The 20,596-nt window shown below is 40.9% G+C and overlaps 1 protein-coding gene across 3 annotated transcripts in view; it reads right to left on the reverse strand.

Moving 5' to 3' along the window:
- Window positions 1-4,972: 4,972 nt before the first annotated feature.
- ESRP1 (epithelial splicing regulatory protein 1) overlaps window positions 4,973-20,596 on the reverse strand; it is a 34,901-nt gene continuing 19,277 nt past the window's right edge. The window contains exons 12-15 of one of the 3 annotated variants that reach the window (XM_056333062.1): window positions 19,762-19,960; window positions 17,687-17,855; window positions 7,538-7,643; window positions 4,973-6,007 (exon numbers count right to left, since the gene is read on the reverse strand). In XM_056333062.1, coding sequence (XP_056189037.1) covers window positions 7,553-7,643; window positions 17,687-17,855; window positions 19,762-19,960 — 459 coding nt within the window. In that variant the 3' untranslated portion in view covers window positions 4,973-6,007; window positions 7,538-7,552. The remainder of the gene's footprint in view (window positions 6,008-7,537; window positions 7,644-17,686; window positions 17,856-19,761; window positions 19,961-20,596) is intronic. The other 2 variants (XM_056333064.1, XM_056333061.1) reach the window with 2 other exon arrangements.

Genomic DNA, 20,596 nt, shown 5'->3' on the forward strand with positions numbered 1-20,596 from the left:
CCAGGATTACACACCTCCTGGGGAGATGCAGGTACTAAGCCAAGTAACTGCCACAGGACATCCAAGAGCCACAGGAGAACATTTTTTATCACCACGCTCCATTTACACCATGAAAACAAGTTTTTTTCCTTTGTTTCCAATTTAGCACAGCATGACCTTGCATTGGCTTCTCAAACCAAGCAGGGCAGAGGTGGCAGAGGTGGACAAAAGCAAGCTCATCTCACTTAGGCTTGCTCTTTGCCAAGTAGCTCACCTTTGACCTGCTTAATTCCCTTTGCGGGTAAGGATGCAGGCAAGAGCGACTTGTTTACATCTCCATTCAAGTGATTAATGATTAAACAACACAAGAAAGGAGTCCTTGTGGATCCACTAGCCCAAAGTCTGAGCACACAATGAAATAACCAGCTGCTTTGAGTCAGCAGCAAGCCCGGTAAACACAGGGGCTCCTTCCCTGAGGTGTGGGGCTGGAGAGGGACAAGGGCTGCAGAGGGGATGCTGGGGAGCAGGCCCTGCCTGCCCCTTGCTGCCTTCTCTTCTGTGACAACGCTGCATCATCCGTGTGGGATGCCCAGTGCTTTGGTCCCTGTACCACACTGTTCACCCCCTTCCCTCCCCTCCAGCACTGCCACCCTGCCAGCCCTTCTTCCCCCATAAGGGCCACAGCCTGGCTCTAACCCCTCCCCAGCACCAGAGAGGCCCAGGAGGTGATTTTGGAGAAAGGATGGAGATAGGTGGGAGCACGAAAAAAGGCAGAAAGTCCATACTCAGGGAAACGGGTTGAAGAGGGGTAAGGGGCGTCCTCACCTTCAACCTGTCCTGGGAGTGCTTTGGTATGGGGAAGGGGTTGGAGTCTTCTCATTATTTTGCCCAGTTTCTACCACCTCTGCATTTTAACAAGGTCCCTTGCTGAAAGTGTTAAACTATTAAAAGAAAAAAGGTGGCACAGGCATTGCATTTTTCATTGCAACATGCTGCTTGCTGGCAGCATTGCTTTTAGGATCTCGCCACTTGTAAGATCCTGAAGTACTGCAGTCCTAGTGTTTGAGATTGTTGATGGTGACAAAAGCACTCTGAAAAACAATGCATCCTTAGAGAACAGCACTGCTGCAACTCAGACACGAGAACATACACAGCTTTTGTCGGCAAGTTACTAATTACAAGTTAAAAACACTTCCCGTTCACAGGTTTGGAGTATTGGTTTGCAAGTTACTTTGATCGAAGTATATTTATTTTCAGCTTGCAATGTTTGAAAACAAACAAAGCCCACAGAGTAAAATATAATTAAAGATTTAAAGTATTTGACACTTTAAAATACTGTTTGGTTTTGATGGCTCAGAATGCATGGTAGGAAATCTGGGATGAGAAATTTCAGACCTGGCAAAATAAGAGAGCACTGAGCTCTCTATAGCTGTCCAAGGGGAGTGTGGAAACCAGCCTTTCCCAGCACCCACTTACAGCTTTTGCTGTCACAAGATGTTACAGTGAAATTATCCCTTGTCTTGCAAAAGTGCAAATTAAAAATGAAAAAATTAAGGGGGGAATTTTTAGGAACTCCTTTAGGCTTAAAAGCTCCTGCCTTAAATATGGGGCATTATTTTCATAGTAAACAAATAGTGGTAGAATTCTAGTGGTTTTTAAAAGGTTTTAAACCAAGATTGCAATGTTCCTAGTTAAACCACATAATACCATGCCACATAGGCTGGTATATTGACCATGGAAAGCACCCAAGTTTTAGTCAAAAGTTAATTCAAAAAAATCCTTAACATTAAGGTCTTACAAAAACTATATAAAGTACATATAGATTCAGTTTTAGATTTTTAATTTTGGAATTTAAAAAAAGACAAGACAACATGCTGCTGAGACTATTAAAAAAAAAAAAAAAAGGTGGGGGTGGGGAAACAGTATGAAGTTGTAGCAGCCTGAATAGTGGGCATACTTTTATCATCAGGGTAAACAGGGCTGTCATTCCTTAGGTTATCCACACTAGTGGACAGTATAATATGCTCCCGCAGTTTAATTTTTTTTTAAAAAACATTAGATTTAAAACCAGGTTTTACTAAGACCAAAGGCACATTTTCTCCATGTAACATGATACATTTGAATATAGTCTTCTTGAAATTATAATATCTTTTCACATTTTTTTCAGATTAATTCCAGTGATTACCTTCACATTAGATATTATTTACACATCTGAATACATGAGTGATAGATTCACATCTCAAGTTCAATCAATAACCTTAACCTCAGAGAAAGTTACATAGTGGAATTGGACTTTCATCTTTACTGATGGAGTCTCAAGCTTTCTTGCTTGAATAAGTAAAATTGCCTCCAGCTGAGAACCTGCCTAACTGAGGTAACAGATATTCAGAGATATTAAAGCTATGAGATTTCCCAATTAATCTTGCAAAAAGAAAACCGAATAGACACACATTTTCTCCTTTTGTGGAAATTGCATTTCTAGTTTGTTTGATTTCTAGAACATACAACCATTACAATGGGGGAATGGTATACTGCTCAGCTTTAGGTTAAATGAGATTTGACATTGTAATCAATTAAAACCGACAGACTTACAGAAAAAGAGGATTCAGTTCTGAATTTAATAGAACCAGAAGAATCCCAAACATAAGACAGCCTGTAGAAAAATAACGCAAAACCCAACTCAGATCATGTACAGTAGATGTGCATCTTACTTCATAAAATCTGAGGCCAGGGTCCTAAGAACAAAGTGGTATCACCATAGAAAACAACCTGGTGGGGATCTGAGGAGGACATCTTGTCCACATCTGTGCCCAACAGTAGGATCAGCTATACCAGCACCAACTCTGACAGACGCTTGGCCAACCAGTCCCGAGAGATTGCTGGGGTGGAGACTGAGCCGCCTCCCCAGGCAGTCTGCGTCAGTACTTGACTACTGCTGGTATGAGAAGGTTTGTTCTGATGCCTGCCTTAATCCCTGGCTGTAACTCCATCCCCCTCTCCTGGTTCCATCCACAATGGGAAGCATCTATTCCTTCTCTGTTCATAGCCATAGTTTTTCATACACTGTTCTCGTGCCTCTCCCCAGCCTCCTCGTCACCAAGACAAGCAACTCCAATGCCTTCAGCAGGCTCTTGGGAGCTGTTTCCATATCCCACCTGTTTGCTCTGCAGTCAGTCCACAGCCTTCTGCAATTTTTGTGCCAATTGTTGGCCATAACTTTTTGCTAAGGTTTTACCAGCATTGTATAGAAGACTTGGAAAACTTCAAGGGCATCCCAAACAAAAGGCCCATTTGTGCAACCCAACGTAAGTTTTGCCTTTGTTTCTCAAAGGCATTTAATTATTGTTGCATTCAGTTTTTGATTTATTTTTCCAAACCTTTTCTGCACTACTGCTTCCCATCCACTCATTCCCTATCTGTGTTTACACAGTTGGGATATTCCCGTGCAGTTAATATGCAAAGACTCTATTCCACCATCACTCCCTGGGTGGCTTATATAGACTAATTATCTTTCTGCATAACTATTAATTCATAATTCTGCTCCAAAATTAAAGGCAGAACCATCTTCTCAGAAAGAAAAGCTGGAAAAACCATTTAAAAGTATTTTGCATCAATTAATCACATTTAATATACTCATGTTTACAGAACAGCGATTTAAAGGAATGCCCTGTCAAGTACTCCAGATTGTAACGCTGTGAAGTTTACCAGAAAAAAATATAAATCTAGATTACTATGGCTGTAGTGATTGCAGGAGAGTGGCAAACAGGAAAGAGAAGAGCAAAGAAATAAGGGAAATAATGAAAAGGAGATTTTTTTTTTTTTTTTTTTTTAAAATCAGCTAGCCTTGTTTCCATCATCACTTGCCTTATCTGGAAGAGTTTTTCTACTTTGCCACAAAATCCATTCCCCCCGCTTCCCTTGTACTTACTTTCAGAGATAGCAAGGCACTGTTATGGATTTGGTCTCACGGTAACTAAATACTGCTATAGGAGGAAAATAAGCACCCCATACCCAACGTGCTTTACAGGAACACTTGTCTTAACTGTTGAGGTTTACCAAGGGCCTCCCAGGAACCACAGCATGAGTTAGGTCCTAAAGTTTTATTATTCCTTCTGCCGAGTTGGAGGTAAGTCAGAAGAAAAAGCAAAATGGGCTCCAAAGCTGCTGGAGACCCAAATTAGGCAACCCCTGTGCAGTCCCTCCCTAATAACCACAGTGGTGACAGATTTCCCCTCACACAACCACTGGTTACAAGGTGGACCGAGGCTCTTCTCAGGCTGCAAAATTGCAAAAGCTCTTTTCTTCTTGAGACCATGCACAGATGATGGGGCGCAAAGGTGCAGCCCTTCCGCCACAGTTAAGAGATGTGTCTGGGAGAACGAGAGAGGCAGAACTTGACACTGAGCTCATCCTCTCCAGCAGACATGGGTCCCAGCTCCTAGGCTGTCCACCCTGGCCCATCCAGGTGTTTTTTTAAGAGTTCTGGTGTAAAGCACGGACCTAGCTCTGCCTGCTTGTCTCCAGGAAAGGCATCACCTCTGGGACGATAGCAGCTGTGCTATGCTTTCCAAAAGAAACTGGACCAGCAAGGAAGAGTGCATAGGACAAATGCTTTCCCACATCAGCCTCCAGAAGCACAAGCAAGCACATTCTTGTGGATTTGTGTGTTTTTAAATAGAGACATGTCTTTTTGCCAAATACCTTGTCTTGCATGGCAGCAGCTTTCTCACTTAGAAGGCTGCAGCAGAGAAGGCTTGCTTATAGCTAACTTCAAGAAGAGATAGGCTTGCAATCCTGAATTCTGTATATTAATTTTGAACATGCCAGAGAACCTATTCCATCTGCAACCTTTAGTCTCACAAATCTCTTTATTTCAGGGTTTCTCCTTCCTCACCTCATTATTTTTACTGAAAAAAAAAAAGTATAATTGCCATGGAAAGATGCTGTGCTCTAACCCCTAACTGAAGTCCAGTCCCAGGGCAGGCAGAGAAAGCACAGACTGCTAAAAGACATGAGTTTAAGTAAGAGCATGTACATAATCTCCTTTCTTTGGTAAGAGTGACAGTTGTGGTGCTGAGTTATGGTCAAAGAGTACTTGCTCTAGTTCAGAGAGACCTAACGCAAACTACTGTCCCTACCTGAAACACCTCACCCCCCCCTTAAAGCAGACAAGGTCCTGGGTCTTACAACAGATCAAATTCCTTCTCTTAAATATGAGATTGTTCTACTTCCTGTTCTACCTACCCTGCTTGGTGTTCAACAAATAAAATAGTATCATGGGAGATATGTGAACTGCAGTTCTCATTTTCTGACTAAGCAGTGTGATCAAAGTTTGAAAATGCCTACTCCTGTAAACCATTTTAAATTTAAATACCCAAGTACATATGGAAAGCATACAAAATAAGAATCTGAGACAAAGCATTTAACATCTTGCACTTATATTTTTACAAAGTTACAGCATTTCTTACTCAGATAATCCATTTTACATTCCTAATTATTTCTGCACTGTGTAAAATATGCCTGTATACAAAGTTTACAGAGGCTTCTTTTGCACAGATTAGACAAATATGTACAAGACAAGAAAACAAGTTTTTTTATAAAAATGTCAGAAGCACAATTAGAGGTCTTAAAATACTTCCTTTTTTAAAAAAGAACAACTTTGTGTGCAAAATTAGGTAAAAAAAGACTTGTTATTTCAGAGAACATAGTAGATCAGACTTTGTAGGTTCAGGCTAAACTATTCCTGTGCTAAGAGCAGCTTAATACTTTCTTTATCAAGAAGCAGCCCTCAGGGGCTTGCTCTCAGTGAAAGGCTTAGTGATCTATGTGCGCATGTCTGAAAACTGTGCATTAACTTTAAAACAGAGGCCCATCTGCTGATTTCCAGAGTTCTGATGACTTTTCTCGAGCACAATTGGCTTGAGCAGTGGAAAAACTGGGAATACAAAAATCTCCATCTAGGCTTGCTGTGTTTGTTCAAAACATCAGAAAGGGTAGGGGAATCTGCATGAAAAAGTTGTGCAGGTCACTGAACACCATGATAAAAGCAAATGTTAGTTTCTTGATTTCTAAAATACCAAGTCTTCACTGAAGGATCAAAAGCTTTAGTTTTCACCTTACACATACAGGATTTCAATGACATTTTCTGTTAGAGAGAACAGCATTTAAGAGTATGCCAGAATATATTCAACACTAAGGGACCTTTTAGCTAAGGTGAAGTTTTACAATCAACTAGAACATGGCAATGCCATTACTATCCCTCAGTGACTGCTTTGCTCACTTCTACATTCCCATCTCTGAGCTGACACAAGTACTTGCACAGCTGTGCTGTAAACTGTATTGGATGAAAACAAATAGAAAGACTAAGGCCATGAGTTCTTCCAGTTGGATCAACTCCCCCACCCTAGGTCACTACATGGCAATGCTCATTATAGGCAAACAGCTACAGGTGGATGGGAAGTGATGCAGCATAGTTTAAGCCAGGATGCTACTAAGCACCTAACTATGTCCTCAGGCTGTTAGTCTTAGGGGTGGGGTTTAGCTTTACCAACCCAGTCAAAAGGCAGCTTGTTGGCCAACTAGCCGAGATGGTAATTTTTGGTTTTACACATGCTGTGCTTCATGTGACTCAGAGCAGATGACAGTGAGGTGATGCTGCAGGTAAAGATTTTGCCCAGAAATGGATTACATCCTGGGCTAAGTTGTCTTTGTGCCAGAAGAGGAAGAATGAAGAGGGTGGAATTTTCATTGTTTTTCAGAAGGGAAGGTGAAGAAAAGGAATAGGGGAAAGAAAAGGGCATAAAGAAATTTTATCACTTTGACTATGTATTTTTAGAACACTAGAGATAACAAGCATTTTTTATAAATATATTTCTACATCTACCTCTAAGACTACAGCACATGATAAAGCACATAGTGCAGCCATCAATACACAGCTTTTCAGTTCAACTTGCATTTTTCTGCACAAATGCTTTCTGGGTGACTTCACCCTTTGACTGTTCCTATACAGGAGATCAAGTAAACCAAGCTTGAAAGGCTGAAGTGGTCTGATCAGAAGGCTTACAAAAGCAAGAGAGTAGCTGTCAGTTATACAAACTGAGTCTACTTCATTGCTGATGTAAAATTTCAGCACGAGGTTTAGAGATCGGATTCTGTATAGTCACCTAAGCAAGTCGCTCATTCTGCCTAACCAATGCTATATCCTCATGTATTGCTCGGAGAGTAACGTCACCTGTGCACTTGGCTCCTCAAAGAAAACTGACTCTGAGGAGCTTTCTGGATGCTCTACAATACTAATATTAAAGCTTGAAGCAGCATGCATTTGGAGCCCTGGGAAGTACAAAGCAGCAGCCCATAACAAGGCTGGAGGGAGTCAAAATCCATTAAATGATGGCTTTAGTAGCCAAGGTCTTACATATTGCAGTATGACGTTCTGGACAGAGCAAAGAGTAGCCATATTCCTAGGGCAGCAAATGAAAAACTACGTGGAGTATGGCGGTTATCTGAAGCAAACACTATGATACCCCCAAACCCATCTCCTGGGGTTCATTATCCTTACCTTCTCTAAGGAAGTCTAACTGCTGGGGCCTTTAAATGCAAATCCATTCTTTGGACACTGTCCTGGCCGGATCACTTGTGTGTACAAGTCCATCCTCTGCTGCATACTACAAACACAAGTTAAGATAGAAGCAGTCAGAAGCCAAACTAGTGTAGAAGAGAGCCAGCAGCTGGCTATGTGACCTTAACCTTTCTTAAAGCCCTGGGCAGATATCAAAGTTCAGGCCATATAATTAGACATTTGTAATGCTTCCATCACCATGGCATCAAAAGCAATTCAACCACAGAAACCAGACTAGGGTAATCAGCCTCCCCTAACACCACATGGGTACACACAGTATCTTGATGAAGAAGGCTGTCTCCAGACTCTGGCAGTCACAATTGATTGGTCTCAAGAGAACGTCACGTGAGATCAGACACAAACACACATCCTGTACAGCCAGAGCCACGTGCACTCCCAAAGTCTCTGAAGCAAGAGTTAACAAGTTCGCTACTAGGTAGATCTGCATAGGCCATTTGTCCCTGAAGTTGTTCCAGTACTGAGGGATGCCACTGACAAAATACCACACACACCCAAAGAAAGCCCATACTTGTTGCTTAAAGCCACCTTGATGATTTTGCTTTATTTCCTGAGCATGACTTCAAGCACCTATTTCCATCACCATTTTCATGCTATTCCTTAGAACTAGGATAGCCTTGCCAAACCTCACTAAAAAGGTAGTTACCAGACCACCTCCACTTCTGTTCTCCAAACTCACAGCTATAAAAATACCATGGGAAAGTTTCTGCTACCAGTCTTTGCTTGCTTAAATCTACATTTAAATCCTTTGCTAAAAGGGTATTCATGAAGATTAAGTTTAGCCCAAAGGCCATTGTCCCAAGATGACTTGTGGAGGAGCCTTCCCTCCACACAAGTCCTACCGAGTTAGCCTATATTCAGTCTCTCTAAATTAAAGCTCAATTTCATGAGTTCCTCTGCAACTTTTAAATCCAGTAGGTACACTTGCCTCCAAGCATGAGTTCTCACCACTGCTATCAGTCTTGCCCTTCCCCAGTTCCCATTATTTACAAAGCCTTGGGTCATCTTCGTATAGCGCAGTATGGAAGGCGATAGCTCACACAGTGGGCAAACAAGAAAATCCAGCAGTCCAGCCATTCCTGGACACAGCATACAGATGTTTATGGTTTCCCTTCAGACAAGTCTTTAAGGGGTTTCACTAAGCAAATGCAGCCAACTGAGGTCTAACACCACTACTTCTACAGTTAGCAGCTATCCACATCTGGAAAGCGAGCTGGTTTTCCATAGGAACTGCTTCTAATTAATACTTGTTTATCTCCACAATATTGTGCTCCTGGATACCTTTGTGAATAATTCTTCACTGGTAGCTCCACTAGATAGCAGAGATGGTCTAATGACAAAAATGACACTTGCAATCATTTATATCAATTTTGAGCCTACTGTCCAAAAGTTAAATGGGAAGTTCAGATTTCATGCTGTAGAGTAGCATCTTCATACAAATGTATCACAACACACCTCCCACTAATGGTTCCCTGCATGCCTTTTCCCATAACGTTAATAATCTTACTAATCTCTAACAAAATACTACCACAGTCAATATACCCATGTACTATTCAGCTTCTCAAATACAAGATCCAGGGGTCATCTTACAACATTAAGAAGGCTGAAAATAAGTTTTGGAGCTTATTACCATCGCATGCTGTCTATAACTGCAAAGTTTTAAATGTAGCTAAACAGTAAGGAGATGAATCCATGGCAGATGCCCACCCACGGTTTGGATCCAAGTTCCAGGTCAGTGTTCTCCATTAACTACCTGCCAAATAATCTGAGGAAGGAGCTCTCCACAGCTGCCAGCAATGCTAGCAAGGCAGTATTTGCTTTTATTTACTTCTGTTTCAGGGACTCTTTAGACACAGCATCTTTTGTGGTCAATGGCAACTGCCACGGTTTAGTTAAAGGCTAGTGCCACAGAAGGACATGCTTGTCTTGCTTTAAAGCAATATTAATGCCACAATAATTCATTTATTCACAGGTAGTAAAAAAAACCAGTAACTCTTCTCAAACACAAGAATAGTCATAGCTTGTAGATGTTGGAAGCTTTGATATTCTTTGTCAGGTCTTCCATAGCCTTATTCAAATTGCCACAGAACTGTAGCTAGTTAACAGACCCCTGCTTTATTTTGATTCAGCAGTTCCACCAAATATCCTCTTTGCTAAAATATCAGGTAATCCATACGAGTTTCCAGCTACTATTAAATACACACATATATGTATAACATTTAAAAAAAATCTGCTCTTTATTGAACAAGATGCACCCCCCCCGGCTACTTGTGACTGCATAGCTTTGTGGAAAGTGCCATTAACATTAATCCTTTTGGCCAGCCCGGCTGAAGCTACCAAAAAGTGAGATTTGCACATCTGAGATAAAACAGTACACACTACAACAGAATTTAAGCTATAGAATAGTTCAATTTTTTCTAGAATCCTTATGAAAACAGCCCCATTGCTTCCAAAACTCCTACGAGGAGAAAGGGAAGAGACCTTTTTGCAGCTTTGTTTACAGAGTTGGTTGTTGTTAGGGAGGACAAAAAGCCAATCCCCCAAACCAAATCATGATGCAGCTTTCTGAGATAAACTAATTTAGTAAGGCTATACCTAGTTAGGTGCATCACTGTTAAAACACACACCAAAACCAAACATGAAGCTACCAGAAAATACCTAACAAGACAGATACCTTGGGCAACCTAGCCTTCCTTTTGAAGCAAGGTGATGGCCCTTGTCCTTGGAAGGTATTGCTGTTAAACTGATGTTCCTCTGCCTTCCTGGCCCTTGCTGAGCAACTGCTCACAAGGACTTGCAGTAGTGGGCCATGAGAGCTTTGGCCGGGTGTCCCAGAGCACAGCTTTCCCACCGTTCTGGCCACTTGACCCTGCTGCTGAGCCTCAGCATACTTCCCTCTCAGCTTTGGTAGGACAGCATTCGGTGGGGCAGAAGAGCTTCCCCTTCAGTTCTCTTGCTTCTGCATCCCTTTTTTTTTTTTTTTTAAACTACATCTACATGGTCCTTATCTGTTTTAAGGAAGTCAGGCATCTCTGTTTAAAACTCCAGCTATTCAGAGCAACCCTACTGGCTTTGCACTGAGCTGCTACGAGCGCTTGCTAATTCCTAACTCCACCTTGGAGATAAAGGTAACAGTCAGCTTCAGCAACAGGCTAGGCTAAGGGCACAGCCTGCTCTTAATTCCCTGATACAAGGCACATAGTCTGCCCCCAGCCACTTCTGCGTTCCCCAAGACTGAGGCGGTTGTCCCCCCTAGAGGAACAGCAGTGAGTGACTCAGAGCGGTCATGTCTCCAGATGGCAAATCAGTAGATGAAGAACACTCCTACTGAGAGGTGTCCAGGGAGGGATACAAAATAAATAGCTATTCCAGCCCATCTCCTCTTGTTAAACAAACCCCAGGAACACATACTTGCATTTTTACGCGGGGTCAGAGAGGATTTCTACAGCCGTTCTTAGTAGTTGCATATAACTATATAATGATGCAGTGCAAGACCTTAACTTTTAATATCAATTTAGTTCTAGAAATCAAACATGATATTAAGTCTTTCCCAATGCATACTTTTTTCTTATGAATTGATCCTTCTTTGATCTAATCAACAGCTAGACTGAATTTTTTTTTCCCAGCCAATATTTCTGAGATTGTGGCATTCTCCAAAGACTCTCAAAATAAAACACAATTAAGTTTCAGAAATCAGTTTGGGATGCAGGAACAAGTTTTCACATGTTCTAAAGGTTGATGCTGGTATTCAAACAGTATTTATGAACCACAAGGGATCCCAAACACTCATCACTAAAATATTACATAGAAACATTGAGGTTCACAGTCTGTTTGATTTCCTAATATTTTTTTTATTATATGTTTGCCTAACAGATACCAATATCCAGAAGGAAGCTGTGGTTTATATTAGATTGGGCGTGCGTTGGGAGCAGTCAACATAGGTAAGCAAGCAGGTTTTTAGATCTCTTCCAAGTATCCTGCAGGCCAGTCAAAAGCAGCATAAATATATCCAGCACTATTTGCACACAGGAACAGACACACACATAGACACCATCCACAGGTTTCAGTTCCCTCCCTGCAGATTTTCTATCCCTATTTTTCCTGTGACTTTGTTCTCTGTAGTCCTGAAAAAAAGTCTTCTTGTTTGTTTGTTAAGTATTAACTATTTCCTGGTCTGTGACAACAAATATCCTTTCATCAGGCTACTGATTGACAGCTTCTATTAATTTCAGGACTGTAAGACAGGTCCTGTATTGCAGGTTAGTCTTACTACATATCCCTCACCATACTACTCAGAGGAATACCAATAGGGAAAGCGATGGGAGAGAAAAAGGGAGGAGGTAGGGAAGAACAACTTGTCAGGCTCATCCACTAGTGTTTCAAGATTAAATTAGCCTCCCCTTTTGCTAGCTCTAGGAAGCCCTGCAGACCCTGAGGAGCATTGCCGCACCCCAAAGTCAGATCTTCTGACTGAAGCTAGAAGGAGGAACAGCAAAAAGCAGGTGCACATCACCAAGCAGCCTTCAGAAAACCTCAGCGAAGTTTGACAGATCACCCCAACACACGATGAACAGCAAATTTATCTTTTTCCAGAGACCAATAGGGATTTTGAACGAGTGCTTGGGCTGGCACAGGGCATGGGTATAATGTGCATGTATGCACAAGCTTGCAGCGTAATGCCTATAACATTCATTGCTGGAAAGCAGCCCGAAAGCAGGCGGAAATGCAGCTTCAGTATAAAGCTTTTAAAAAAGTGGTTCATACAAAATTTGAGAGAGGAAAAACTAGTAAATTGTGGTATAATTACTCAACTTTTAACATGGTACTTTGTTCACTAAAACTAAGTAGACACGCTATTAGAAAAAGTATTTACATAACTAGAATAATTTTCTTTTTCCAAGACTGGAATGTTTATCCATATTTAAAGAAAGGCCACATAACGTGACAAATAGCAGAAGTACGAGCACTAAATCATCAGGTCATGTTTATCAGCTAGAAACGTTCAGATCCCCATGACTGCTGTTTAATCATGAACAAGTACCACAGACAATGTTCTTAACAGGAAAGACTTTTTTAAAATAAAAACAAGTTACCAGCTCCAAGGAGCTTTATTCCAAGATCAACCCAACTCTGCCCCTGTAAACACCAAAAGCTGCTTTGGTAGGGATGCTGTCCCCACATCTAAGCAGCCTGCCTACTGCAATCAGCTTCCATCTGTGTAAGTTAATGGTAGCATGACAACAAGCAGCAATGGGAGCAGAGCCAGAAGTGCTTGCTGCCACAGAAGGCTGCAATGGTCTGCCCCAGTAGTGTTCCTTGGGACTTTCAACACACCCTAGTAGAAGGTTGCTGCTGAGAAGCATCCATCAACATACCTTTGTGCCCTGAATAACCCGAGATCGCCTGGCCATCACTGCAAATGTTTTAACAAAAGCCACCTGCATGACTGACACACGCGCCTTGAGGCACAACAGAGGGATCTTCTCTCTCACCAAACTGCATTGTAAGCAAGCAAAAGCGAAAACTATACTCAAACTGATCTCTGCAGCTAGCTCACGTGATGATGTAATATCAAGTAATCCCCCATACTAATCCAAATGCTTTACTAGATAGCAAAAGAAGAGTCAGAAGGTGACAGTAAGAGCTGCTAACTGAACATGAAATCATTCAGCATATTAAGTGAACAAAAGGAACCGGGATCTGTAAGCAGAAGCACCTCCAGCAGCATTCATGGCAGCATTTTGTAAGGTGGGTTGAGTAAATCTTGGACACTGTTACCAGCATCAGCATTTTTACAGGCTTATCAACTTTGAAGAAAGGTGTGGTTTCTTCTAAATTTAAATAATTTTACTATTCTGATACTCAGATATCAGTTGATCAGAGCATTAGCATTCTGCTGCTTCTCAGACACCATGGCAGTTCTACTAATTAAAACCTACAAATGAAGAGATAATGACAGCCTATGAAGGCATGCAACAATTAGTTTTCCCTGCTGCTGCACTCCTCCTTCAATGAAATACCGTAGTAGTTACAGGCATCCCTGCTGTTCTAATCCTTGGCAAGCTACCTTCACTCAGAGAAGTGAATCATTAAGTCTTCCCCCAAAAACAATCATTCTGGTGACAAGTTTGTGCCATTAACTAGAGAGCTGTGGTTATTTTGACAAATCCACGATGGAGATTGGCTTGCCGTGAGCACGGATAGGTAATGAAGAGTCTCAAATTCTGTCACTCGATGTAAACATGTGAACTCCATTTGCTGGACAGCAACTAAAAGCCACCAGTAGGCTTTTATGCTCAGTGAGCCCATTCACTGTAGATGTGATCTCATGCAATCCAAGCTGACATACTTATTATAAAAATAGAAAAGAAAGAGTACTACACTGTAAAAGCTGTAGTCCAGAGCATTGCTATGATGCTATGGGTACAACTAAGCTGATGAAGAGGTTTTGTTTCTGGCTGCTGCTGTTCTCCATCTGTGACAGATCTCCCAGGCTAAATACACATATGGTTGTTTCCTAACCCAGTTCTGTCAAGTGATGCTGGTTAGCCAGACACACGGATATGCAAATAAAGCTGCTGGCAGCAACTCTGAATGGTATCACTCCTAATCCAGCCCACTTGTTCCTATTTTTGCCAGTTTAAACTTGTTGTAACTTAATTCTGCTTCAATATGGATCTGAGCAATGACAGAGGTTAGATAAAGTACCTCACTTGTTCTGTGATGGATCAGATCCTCCATAATGACCGTCATTAGAAAAAAAGTCTTACTTATTCTTAACCCTGGTCATTTTATTTTTACACACACTTTTTATGCATGCATAGTATATATGAATGCTATATGTATGTTGCATACATGTATTTTATATATAAAATACTTTCACGAGTTGATTAGTGTATAATGAGGAAAAAACTTATCTAATCCATAGCAGGAAGAGGCAGAAGCAGACAGACAAGGACACTAACAAATTACCCTGTATTTCCTTGTGCAGCAAGTATCAGAATCATGCCTTTAACTACCACCTTTCAATCCAAATCACTCCAATGGAGAGAGCTATACACACACTGAACGACAGGGAGATAAGCCAAACTTAGCTACTATTAGATCAGCCCAGCTGAATACAGCTATAAACACGTTGTAAGAGACCCATGCCCACAAGCAGTATCTATACCGCTCAAGACACAAACAAGTTCACCTACCCATCTTGGTTCAATAGCACAAGAGTTTACCATAGGACACAGAACCCAAAAACACTCTTCCAGTTATTTTGAGTTCAAGGACTTCCTGAGCCAGATGTGGTTTCTGTGTATTCACTAACTCACAATGAATTTCCTGCCCTTGAATTTACCCAGTTTGTTTGAACCCACATCAGTTTTCAGCTTCCATACCATTTTCTGGCTACATGTCCCACCGGCATAGTACCCACCGAGTAAGAAGCTCTTCTTTTGACTTAACTATTTAAAATATTGTTGAAAAAAGAACAATGTTGAAGGGTGTTTCTACAATTAATGGATTTTAACACAAACTGTAGAGGTTTTAAAGGCACTGCTTTCAAGCAATCAAAATGGCAGTAGAACTGAATATGTACAACAGGATCTAATTTTGTTTTAAAACTACATATCCCATAGCAGTAACTTTCAAGTTTGTGTATAGTGAAAGCTTCTACAGAAGATGTTAACAGTTGCCAAGTAGTGCAGTTATTCATTACTTGCAATGTACATACATACAGCAACCAGCACACCTATTTATCTAGGATGAGATAAGGAAAGAAATTCCTCCCTCCTATGAATCCTATTGTTAGTTTTTTCAAAAGCCTGCAACTACCCAGAGACGGAGACCACTGATTTGCTGTCAGAACATGTTGCCAGATATAATTACAAGCTGAACAGATATACCAAAGACCAACAGATCCCGAATAACTTGTTCTCCCTCCTTTTCATTAGGAGCTCACTAAAGCTATTTTAATAGTTTAGAAGGCATCTATTTCTTTACACCATTGGATTTCATCACCAAAGCTGTAAGATCATTAGGAAGAGTCTGAGAATTTCAGGGATTTCTGATAGATACTAAAGACTAAAGCAATGCCTCCCTCCCCCCCACCATCTATGTTGATTACTGTGCAGAGAATGGAATTGGCTATTATAAAGCAACTTGACCTTGCAAAACACAAGTGGTAGAAGCTTTTGGCAGCAAGTCAAAGAAACTTTCCTTATTTCCATAAGTATTCACTAGTTAGATTTATGAACCATTGTCTGATCATTAGCCACCGGCTTTGTATTGCTTTTCCATGTACATGCATTTAAATGCACCACTTAGTACAGAGGATACCCCATTCTTTCCTGCTGCACATACTTAACATTCTTCTGAATTAGATTTCAGAACCAGAGAACTCCATTTAAAAGAGTTCCGATTGCTATGTGAAAGGGACCCAATTACTTATTGCATTTTTTACAAAGGACGGGAAACTTGCCTGAAAAGCAATAAAGCTTTTTTTTTTTTTTTTCTCCAAAAAAAAAACCCCAAAATATCAGCTGCAAAGGATTGCTACTTTACTGGAGTACATACAGTTTGACTGTAGATCAAACATTTACTCTGGATAAAAACCCCTGTATGTAAACACCAGATCTCACAACGTGGAAAGACAACAAATCAACTCCAGAAACTTTACTTCATGGTTTTTGAAAAGGGAGTTACTTGTAATTGGCACAGAAGCCACACAGGAACGGTTTCTTAAGAAGAGTATACAACCATCAGACATAAGGGATATTCTGAGATTTGGGATGGATCATTCTGTAACCAACATATACACCCACCGCGCAAGCAGCCAGTGATGGGACTCATGTGGGATCCCATTCAGTGAGATATTTCTGTAGGGCCTGACTCAGCCTGCAGTGGCCAGTCTATCATCACTTTTAGTACAACATGGCAAAGGCTCCACAAAATGTTACTGTTAATGTGTTCTCATGACATATAGAACCATTAGTGAGAAACTTGTTTTATATTGCCAGTGTAAGTTTGGAATTTTATTTTTCTTGATCTTACATTAGAGAGGCTGAGTTTGGTAACATCACAACCATAAGACAGACATTGAAGGCAATATAGCAATTAACTCATGAGTGAAGAAAACACTTTAATAAAAAAGTCACAACAGGCAGCTCACAGACATACTGGTTTAATGTAAAGTAATAGGAAAATCTGTGTTATCTTACTGGTACTAGAGAGTCCATATTGCTCAACAACGTCATAAGTAGCTATTTGGACCCTTCTTGAGATAAAATGCATTCTGATCAGAATCTGATAGAAGACTTTAGCTCTTTAGCAGGTTTCCTGACAGACCAGGAATGGCTTATGGCTTAAAGGGAACATGGCTCTTTCCAAGGCCTCATGACTGTAGAGGGCAAATAGTATCAAGAGGTTTTGTTCTGTAGAAGATGGCTAATACATCCAGAAGAGCCCAAAGCCCTTTATGAGAAGTGTTTATGAGGTCAGGAAGAACACATGCCTCTATGCTTTACATATGCATTCAATACATATATGCTTCAATGCAATACTTTTTATAAATAAGTAAACAGTTTTCACCATAAAGGCCAAGTTACTTTATTACAAAAACAAAGAGGCAGAACTTCAGAAGTTATTATGGCAGATCCCAATCCACCCATTCTAAAGAGGGGACAGGGCTTCTTTATGGACATGGGAAGGAGAGCTGCACACACCCACTGAAGGCACAGCAATGGAAACTAACAAGTTTAAGACTAATGTTGGGTGGGAAGAAAAAAAACAACCAACCAAAAAAAAAATAACCCACTGTAATTGTGTGACTTATGTTTAAGAAAAAAAAATAAAAAAATCAATGACTACCTGAAATACTCTGAAACTTGGGAAATCCCTAGATATCCTGAAACTGTTTCCCTGAACAAGATACTGAACAAGCTGTTCTTGGTAGCACAAGCCTTTAGCACAGCAGTCAATGTTCTTTTGCATTTGCTGAAGAAAAAAAAAAAACAACACCACAAAAAAACCAAACAAACAAAAAGACTTCTTTGTTCCTGCTTGGTTTCTCCTCTGCTTTACCTGGGGTAGTATGCTGTGTAGTTCATGAAGAGCTGAGTCCCAGCAGGGTAGTACGCTGTGGAGGGCTGAAGCGTTCGTGGGTTCAGGAGCATGGATGGCTGATACAGAGCAGCTTCTGTTGGCACAACCGCAGCAGGAGCCGGAAAAGAGTAGGAAGGGGGTGAAAGGCCTAAAGGGAACAAATGGAAAATAGATTAGGACCTTTTCAATTCAGACATATATGTGGTCTTCATTAGCTGAAAAAACTTTGCAATATGTAAAATGCCTTCACAAGCTACTCATTCTCTTGCTCATCACAGAAAATAAGTCTGAGCCACCAATATGAGCTTGTTGTGCCCATACCACCCAGTCAAAAGCAAAGTCAGCTCTCACAAAAAGCTACCTTTTGCTCTGGGAATAGGGTTTCTTTCTGAAAAGGGGGCCAGTTTTTCTCGACTAGGCTCAGATTTTAAAAAAGTCTCCAATCAAGAAGTGTGAGACTCCTCCACTGTGAAGGGGGAAACTTCTGTGCTAAAGGTCTGCCTAACATTCCCCAGAGGTGAGGACACCTTTTCATCCTGACACTCCCTATCCCCCAAACAGTTCTGTCTTCAATTAATCAACAGCAGAGTGAGAAGTGTCATACTTTTGCAGCTTCAAGTGTTAACACCAAGTTTTATTTAAAAAAAAAAAACACAAAACCACCAAAAGTGCACTTTGTGGTGTTTCAACAAGATGTGAGCAGTGATAATTCATCCCCCTCTACCACTTTTTTCCTTCTCTTCCCCTCCCCAGTGCCATGAAAATGAATATATAAAAGCTTTAGATAACTCTAAATAGCAAAAATAGAGCCTTAAAGTGACAGTCAGCATCTCACTACGTTGTGGGATGGAGCAGTGACACAGAGCCGAAAGGGCTTATCTGAGGAATACATCACTAGCACTCGTAGTTGGAGGTGGGAACACTGCCACCTAAGGGTTCCGAAAGCTTGGCACTCTGCCCAAGAATCTCTCCTAGTAGTTCTCAGGAGAGGCTTCCAATCCCTCTTTGGAACAGCTGTCACACATAGGACCACATGCTGCAAATCCCAGCTCAGAAGGATACTTGCATTGAAAAAAAAAAAAAAAACCAAACAACCCCCCCACACACACACACACACGCTAGTCACCTGGAAAACTTATCTCCTAAGAATTAGCTGAAGGTCTACTCACACTCAAAAGGAACCATACCCAAGAAGTTTGCTTGCCACATTGGCAGCTCGGACTAAGATTTAGAGCACACTTCTTTAAACAAGCCAACAATACATTTGCATAGAGGGACAGAGAAAAAGCTCCCACTTGACTACCTTGCCATTCATGATCTTGGAAGCAAAGTATTATTTTTCCCATAGGCTCAGATTTATATGGCACATATGTTCAGTAAGGTAGCCCTTAAGCTGTTAAAGCATTTCCCCAAAACATTTGTCTAGAAGTCTATGTTCATCTTAGTAGCTCTGAGAAGCGTAATTTTACATGAAATACAGTTGCTGCAAGTCTCTGAGGCCAAAGCTATGAGTATTTTATTCCCACACAGGCAGCCTCAATTCTGTGCAAACAACAAGAAAATAAACAAAAGAGTTCAGTCAGTAGTGGTCCAATAGGCAGAACATTTGTGGTCGAGTCCCAGAGGTCACAGCATTGCTGATGGTTTCATAAATTAAGTTCTGGAAGTGAAAGGGGAAGGGCTTTTACTTGACATGTTCACCATGATGAAAAGCGTAAATACCAATCAGTTTAAATGGGAAACAGTTCTGTAAGGTCTAGGCTGGGCTTACAAATTACTTTTTCAGAGTCATGGCTCACTCTGGCCATGTTAAGTTTCAGGGAGGGGAGGGCAATTTGCCACTGGAATTTTAAAGTAGTTCTTCAGTGATTGTAATTCATGCCCAAAAGGGAAAAATAATGATTGCAAGCTGCTGATGATTTAAGATTAAAAGACATTATTTTAATACCCCCATCCAACACTCCTTCCTTTTCCAAGAAGGAAAGTCAACAAAGCGGCTCCAACACCTACCCTCACATAGCGTAGAGTATTGGCAAGACTCATGCAAAACTTACATGGTAACTTACATGGTGGTGGGGACAAGCCATTTCGATTTAAAGTGCCCCCCATTAATACAAAGTTCATCTCCTCAGCAGAACATTGAAAGACTTCAACATATCTGTCCTTCATAGTCTTCTTATGACACTTCTGTGCAGCCAGAAAAGCTCGGTCTGCAGATTTCATCTGAATAAAAGCATCTCCTGACGGACGTCCCTACAAACAAGGCAGACAAAACCAAGTGTTTCTGGATCTCCCATGAAGTAGCAATACAGTAATAGTTTGTGCTGTTAAAAATGGTCAAATATATTCATCTCCAGAGTCAAGTACAATCAGTCAACCCAAGCACCCATCATCAGCATGTTTAAGCTGTCCTCCCCAAAGTTCTTCCCACTTGTGCTAACTTCATTGTGTTTATTTACCTGTTTCACTTAAGCTACATTGTAACTCAAGCCATGTTACTTCTATATTTAAAAAAACAAACAACAGGGGACACCTACAGGAAAGACTACAGTTCAGGGACACTTAGGTGCGTTGAAACCTGCTCTTACAAATCTAGTCAGAATGCAGAATTGAAAGATCTAATCCACATTTATTATTTGTGATCTTTAAAATTCAAGGATAAATACAGTTGAAGTGCCAAATGTTAAATGACTGTTTAAAATATTATTTTAAGGCAAATATGGGCTGGGATATTTTAGAAGGGTACCAGCCAAAGGCTTGGTGTGAGCTTGTGGTGAAAAAAATTACATCCTTATATAGAGCTCTAGATGAGCAGGATACGCAACTGTGAGGAGTCATTTTAGCCACATGCAGCTGCTGCCTTGAAGTAGCCAGAATTACAGGTAGAGA

Source organism: Falco biarmicus, chromosome 3 (assembly GCF_023638135.1).
Source record: "Falco biarmicus isolate bFalBia1 chromosome 3, bFalBia1.pri, whole genome shotgun sequence".
Lineage (NCBI taxonomy): Eukaryota > Metazoa > Chordata > Aves > Falconiformes > Falconidae > Falco > Falco biarmicus.